This window comes from Alosa sapidissima, chromosome 15 (genome assembly GCF_018492685.1).
Source record: "Alosa sapidissima isolate fAloSap1 chromosome 15, fAloSap1.pri, whole genome shotgun sequence".
Lineage (NCBI taxonomy): Eukaryota > Metazoa > Chordata > Actinopteri > Clupeiformes > Clupeidae > Alosa > Alosa sapidissima.
The window spans coordinates 11,581,850-11,589,349 of NC_055971.1; the positions used below are offsets into that span (position 1 = coordinate 11,581,850).

Consider the following 7,500-nt stretch of genomic DNA (forward strand, 5'->3'; position numbering starts at 1 on the left):
GCTCAGCTGCATATGATTCCCTTATGCTAAACGTAATTTACCCTCCTACTTGTTTTATATTCTCTCTCTCTTTCTTTTTTTTGCACAAGTGCATGTGTATATGTGTGTGTGTGTGTCAGTGTTCAGTGTGTACCTGTACCTAGAATATGTGTGGCATGTGTGTGTGTGTGTGTGTGTGTGTTGTTAGCTCTGACAGGTGTGATGAAACACTGCATAACAGAGTGGAGCAGCAGGGATCACGCCCTCATTTAAAGGAGCATGTGGACAGCAGAACCTCACACACACACACACACACACACACACACAGACACACACACACACACCAAGAGTCCCATGCATGTCAAATTCCCTTTTGAGAGGTTCATGGTGACAGCTTACAGATCAGATCTGAGATCAGTGACAAAGACACAGAGAAAGACGGGTGGATGAATGGAGAAGGAAAGAGAGAGATGGCAGAGACAGAAAGACGAAGAGAGACAGGAAGAGAGACAGCTTTTGTAAAAGAGATGTCCTGGCAGACGAGAGGTGGGGTAGATAGAGTGAGAGAAAGAGAGAGAGTTTGTGTGTGTGAGAGAGTTTGTGTCCTAGCGCAGTTAGAGAAAGAGAGAGAGTGTTTGTGTGTGTGAGGGAGAGATGTACTGGTCCAGACAGACAGAGTGTGTGTGTGTGTGTGTGAGAGAGAGATGTACTGACCCAGACAGACAGAGTGTGTGTGTGTGTGAAGGAGACAGCCTGAGAGCGGCCCCTGTCAGAGGGCTCTGTATGTGGGCTGGGATGGGCTGAGTGGAGGCTCTTATTGAGTGTTTGAGTGATGAGCCGGGTCATCACATCTCTCCAGCTCATCCATCATGGCCCTCAGGCCTCACAAAACACGCCAACGCCAACGCCGCCGCTGGCCGCAAAGAAAGGACATTCCTCCCTCTCGTCCCATACTTCATCTATTTCTCTCTCTGCCACTTTATCTCTCTCTCTCTCTCTCTCTCTCCCTCTCTCTCTCTCTCTATCTCACCCACTCTTGATTTGTCTACTCTCAGTTGTCTATCTGTCTCTCCGTCTCCACTTTGTCCTCTGTGCACTCTTTTCTGTCTCTTTCTCTCTCTCTCTTGTCCTTGTCTCTCACTGCCTTCTGTCTATTCTTCATCTCTCCCCCACCAGTGTGCCTGTCTGCCTTTGTGTTTGCTTGTCAGCCAGAGTGCGGAATAAAATAATTGTATGGGTCTCTTGAGTTCAGTCACTCATGCTTTCTCTCCAGCCATGGGATTGCGTGTAAATCTCTCTCTCTGTTTGTGCATGTGTGTGTATGTGTGCGCATGTCTGTGTGTGTGTGTGTGTGTGTGTGTGTGTGTGTGTGTGTGTGTGTGTGTGTGTGTGTTCAAGACACTGACAGTACAAAATGGCCCAGTTTCTCGAACAGCATTGATGTAAGGAATGAGTTAAAACTGGGGGAGATAGTTATGAACTGGAAAGACAGGACTGAAACAACACTAAATTAATTGATTAATGAATGAATGAATGAATTGATTAATTAATGCAATAAAAGCATACAATATGCAGTAGAGGCCAAACAAAGAGGGCAACAGAGACCACATTCTGTATTCCACATTGTTTTACTTTATTTTTCATTTTACCCCCACCCCTCCTCCCCACCCCCTTCCCAACAGTATAGAACTGAAACGCATTACATTTACCTTGTAGAAAGCATTAAAACAAAGTACCTCCTCTTACAGATCGGATTTCTTTTTCATAAAAATGGGATTATAAACAACAACGACAACAACAACAACAACAACAACAACAGGAATGCTAAACGAAAAACTTAAACCAAATCAAACAAACCAGAGAGGCAATGGTAAATAATAATAACAATAATAATAATAAAAATAAAATAAAAAACAAACGGGATGTAGGCTCGGTCCTTGGACTTCTGGGAAGACACGAACGCAGGGAATCAGAAACGGCTTCATCATCTAGGTTTGGCACAAAGGATCAGACAGGAACCCAGAGAACATCACACAAGCTTGCTGACGGCCGCGAAAAAGGCAAACAAAATGGCGGAGAACAGCGCTAACTGGACCAATCATGCGACTATGAAGATGATATCTGATCTCTTTTTCTCTCTTTTTTTTGTTAAATACAATAACGTTCCTCCTATTTCAGATTTTTTGTTTCTTTTTTTTTCTTTTGTACAATCAACTCAATTTCTGTCATATAAAAAGAATCAGAAGCTCTAAGTAATCGTTTCTATATGTCATCAATCAGGTGATGAGAAGGAAGGAGACTTAGAAGGATTTGGGTGGGGGTGGGGGGTTAAATGACTAATGAATACTGGGAGCAAAGACCTACAAACATCCATGGAGTAAGAGCTAGACTGTCCCCCCATCACCCACACACACACACACACACACACACACACACACACACACACACACACACCCAGCAAACCCTCCACAGTTCATCTAGAGTGGAGTCAGAGTGCTGGGGAAAGAGAGGGTGGGTTGGGATGGGGGGAGGGGGGTAAGAACAGTGCTATTCAGTAAACAGACTAACTGTTTGCAAAAAACAAAACAAAAACAAAGAAATATATAAAACTAATTAAAATAAATACCATTGTAGTTTTTTTTAAAACATACACATTTGAAATACCAACGACCACAGCGACTGACTGACCTAAGACAAAAAAATGAAATGAAAACAAAGAACAAAAGAAAGAAAAACATTTAAAAATACACAAAAAAGTGAACGATGATTGTCTAAGGATGGAATGTGACACACAAGGATAGAACAGGGTGGGTTAGCTACGGCTAGTGGCTAACGACTAGCAGCTAACAGTGAGCATCGGGAGGCGTAGTGGTATCATGAAGAAGCTAAGAGAGGAAACGAAGAGTGGGATTGTACATACTAGTGAAGAAATGCCCTTCATATTGACACTCCACAGAACTTCAGCTAAATGATTTAGAGGAGAGAGACGCAACCTGTACACAAAAGGGTGCTACATATGTCTCTTAATTTCCTCTTTCATACAACTGGGGGGGGGGGGGGGGGTTGGGGTGTTGTCTTTTTGTTTTTAATTTCTAAGATTTCAAAAAAGAAAGTGGTGTTATATCAATTTTGTCGCAACAACAAAATTTGTTTCTTTTAAAGAGATGCTTTTTTTTTTTTTTTGAATTATCCCATCATACATCCACTTGCTACTGTTCTGGTGTCTGCTAAGCTGTGTGGCTTCAGTTATGAGTGTTTATTTAAATGCCCCATAATTATGTCACTATTAAGTCTCACTCTGCCTCTTTTACAGGGACTTAAAGGGAAGAACACTAGAAATGTTTCTTAACACACCCTTTCTCCATTAATGTGTGTATGGGTATGCATTTATGTATGAGGCTGTGTGTGTGTGAGTGTGTGTGTGGTTGTGTGTATGACTGTGTGCACTTGGAGGGGGGGGGGGGCAACTAAATATCATTCTGATCCTTTCATGTGGAAGACTCTTTTCATAATTGTCAATCACTATTTCTATGGAGATGCTAACGTTACAACATCATACCAACATCATACCAACTTTTTTTTTGTTTTACCCTTCTAGTCACCAGCTGCCTTCGCTGTGCAAAACATGGAAACTTCAAACAGAATAAATACACCTATTATTACTCACTATTATCATCATCATCATCATCATCATCATCATCATCATCATCATCATAAGCACTGCTATCATCATTGTCATTATTCATATGATCTAATCAACAAACCAATCAATTAATCAGTCAATTAATCATTTCCTTTAAGGTCACATTTGCTGTGGTGTCTGCTGTGTGTGTGTGTGTGTGTGTGTGTGTGTGTGTGTGTGTGTGTGTGTGTGTGTGTGTGTGTGTGTGTTGTCTGTGAGGTTCATGTGTGTGTATTTGTCAGAGCCTGGGTGACAGCATGTGGCGTGTCTGTGTATGTGTGTGTCTATCTGCTCAGCAGTCTGTGGAGGGCCCACGGCTGTGTGTGTGTGTGTGTGTGTGTGTGTGGGGGGGGGGGGGGCGGGGCCTCAGGTAGGAGTACTGGGGGGGGGTCAAGGGTCGGGGATGGGTGCAGGACGTCAGGCTGGAAGAGGAGAGGTGAGAGACGGCAGGTCAGAGGTCATCGTCGTGACGGAGCGAGGGAGCGTGGCGGGCGCCTCATACGTGGCTCAGTGACTGGATGGCGCTGGACTCGGCGGCAGCGCGTGCCAGGCTGTGCCACATGGCAGAGGGGCCGTGGGCACCGGCGTGCAGTGGGTCCTTATCAGCCAGAGACAGCATCATGGCATAGGCCTGCCACAGAGCAGAGATAGACATATCACAATATTAACATACCATTTCCATTAGTGTTAACATTTCTTGCTATTAACTCTCTGTGAACTGGGGGTCCTTTGACTTTGACTTACTACTCGTAAGACAAGCACAATGGACAAATGGATCGCACCATTACCTGGGACTTGGACTTCCTATAAAGCGGCTGCTTGACAGCTTCTGAGAGGCGGCTGGAGCCGAACCCGGTGACATCACCATCACCGAACTCTCTGTCGTCCATCTTGCGCATGTCGGAGAAGTGGCGGATGTGATCCAGAGCGGAGAATGAGCCCTGCTCTTCCTCCTCCTCCTCCTCGTCCTCAAACCTATTATAAACAAACACAGCTCTGTTAGCCCAACATGTTGCCCATTAGCATCACAAATGTGTTACTAAACACAGACGTTTTGTTTTGTGTTTATGAATCCACCAAATATATACATATACAGTATAACACAGTTATTATTATATCAAAACCATATATACATATGCCATTCATATACTTGGTGTGTGTGTGTGTGTGTGTGAATGTCTGCGTATTTTTGTTAGTGTATATGAGCGTGCGTGTGTGATAAGATTTTGGTAAGATTTCAGGTAAAAATGTATATATAATGTAAAAGCTTCACTATGTTTAGATTCCTAGTTTAGGGTTCCTACCTCCTTGGGGAAGTTTTGCAGTTGAGCTCCAGATCGTTGGTCCCCTCAAAATCCATCTCATCTCGCATGGTGGCATCGTTGTCATCTTCCAGGTTGCTAGGGAGCGCGTCGTCCGCAGGCTTGCCCGTGACCTCGCTCTGTTCCCCGGCCTCCTCCTCAGCTCCAGGCTCCTCCACTTCCTCTTCCTCCAGGTCACGTGACTCTCGGCTGGGGGTCGGGCCTTTGTCCTCTTCAAAATGGCCGCCGTTTATCCTGCGGAGGGACCGGAGTGTTTAGAACTCACTTATTTTTACACCCTGGAGGAGCAGCTCTGTGAACTGTCACAGTTTTTAAAGTGCGATGTTGTCCTGCAAACTATTACAGACCAGCTGTGACTTTCACAAGACAAAGAACAATAGACACAATGGATGCATACAAACACACACATATTATGCTCACACACACACACACACACACACAAACACACACATGCACCAGATTATGTACACACACACACACACACACACACACACACACACACACACACACACCAGATTATGCAAAAACACACACACACACACACATACACCACACACACACACACACACACACACACACACACAGAGGGACAAAACAGAAACACACACACAAATGTACACACGTAAACACAAGCAGACACACACACACACACACACACACACATACACATAGAAATATCCAAACACAAACACACACTCACACACTCACACCCTGAGAGGTTCTCACATGTTCATGAGACCCAATGGAGTGAGAGTGAGAGAAAGGAAAGGGAAAGAGGGGAAAAGCAGAGCGGTAGAATCTCGTTTGTCATCGTGTCGGCAAGCCCCCTGGTTGGCAGCAGTGGGAGGGGTGTGTGTGTGTCTGTGTGTGTGTGTGTGTGTGTCTGTGTGTCTGTGTGTGTGTGTGTGCGGTGGGGTGTTCTGGATTGGGCTGGGGGCCTGGGCGCTTAAGGGCCTTCAACACTGAGGCCTCCGCCTGTTTATTTTCCTTAGTGTCTCCTATTCATCTCCCATTCATCTAATAGGCCAAATATTTAGCTGACAGCTACATTTGGTCAGAGAGCCGGGAGACTGCTGCCGGGCCCATTACCCAGTGACTGGTGGAGAGAGAGAGAGAGAGAGAGAGAGAGAGAGAGAGAGAGAGAGAGAGAGAGAGAGAGAGAGAGAGAGAGAGAGAGAAGAGAGAGAGGGAGGGAGAGAGAGAGGCAGAGTGGAAGAAAGCGACTGAAATTGAGAGTAAAAACATAAGACAGTTAACGGGTGAAAAAATTAGAGGCAAGGAAAGAGAGAAGTGTGACAGAGAGAGAGATAGACAGAGAGAGAGAGATAGAGAGAGAGAGAGAGGAGAGTAAGAGAGAGTGAGAGGGGCACAGAGAGAGAGAGAGAAGGAGAGAGGGGAGGAGAGAGAGAGCTGGGAGGAGAGAGAGAGAAAGCGAATGCGAGAATCCAGCTATCCAAACTGAGCGCCACAGGAAACCAGCGTTTGGGGCAGTCATCTGGAGTCGCATTAAGAGTGATTCACTAATTATGTCCCGGCCTGTCTGTCTGTCGTCAGGCCCCAAAAATGCCAGTACCGCTCCTGCTGTTCACAACACACGGCCTGCCATACCCACAAGAGACCCAGAGAGAGAGAGGGGGATGGAGGCAAGGAGAAGAGCAGGAGGGAGAGAAGACAGGGAAGAGAGAGGGAGAGAGAGAGAGAGAGGGTGGAAGAGAGCGATTGTGTGAGTAGGAGAGATATGCCACCAATAGAGAATGAGGCCACGCTGAGAAAGAAGAAGAAAAAGCAGAAAGAGATCAAGTAAACACAAACTATAGACAAAATAAAGAAGAGAGAGAGAGAGAGGGGGGGGACTGTTGAGAGAAAGAGAGTGAGCAACATGGAAAAGAGAGAGAGAAACTTAATGATGTATGTAAAATGAGATAAAGAACAGCGAACAAAAAGTAGGAATGCAAAAACTGAGGACTGATTTGAGTTAAGGAGAAATTAGTGAAAAAGCGGCTAATGGCAACTCCAAAAATAAAGAGATAGATAGACAGATAGAGAGAGAGAGAGAGAGCGAGAGAGAGAGAGGGATATGATGAAAGACAGAAGGAAAAAGATGGAAAGAAAAGCGGGCGAGGACCGAAAAATCCCCTCTCTGTATCAGTCCCATCAGCCTACCCAGACGTCGGTTAAGTGTGTGGGTGTGTGTGTGTGTGTGTGTGTGTGTGTGGGTGGGTGGGTGTGTGTGTGTGCTAAGTGCAGGAAAGGCCTGAGCATTTAGTAGCAGAAGAGCTGAGCTGGCAATGATTCGCCAAAACACTCCTCCACACAAGAACGGAAAGAGGGGGGGACATAATTGGCCCAAATGATCGTCCCGCGACAATACGCCAATCTGCAGATCTACAAACATACAAATCGAGAAAATGAGCTCAATTGAGCTTTTTTTGGATGGAGGTTGGGTGTGTTGGGATGGTTGTTGGTGGTGGTTATGTGTGTTGACGGGTGAAAGGGGGAAAAGACGGCCATTTTGGT

At 45.4% G+C, this 7,500-nt stretch overlaps 1 protein-coding gene across 1 annotated transcript in view; it reads right to left on the reverse strand.

The window, feature by feature from the left end:
- Positions 1-2,285: 2,285 nt before the first annotated feature.
- The window catches only part of mecom (MDS1 and EVI1 complex locus), a 165,486-nt gene continuing 160,271 nt past the window's right edge, over positions 2,286-7,500 (reverse strand). Inside the window, 3 exon segments of the mRNA XM_042064056.1 lie at positions 2,286-4,292; positions 4,450-4,636; positions 4,966-5,217. Of these exon segments, the coding sequence (XP_041919990.1) occupies positions 4,158-4,292; positions 4,450-4,636; positions 4,966-5,217 (574 nt within the window). The 3' untranslated portion in view covers positions 2,286-4,157.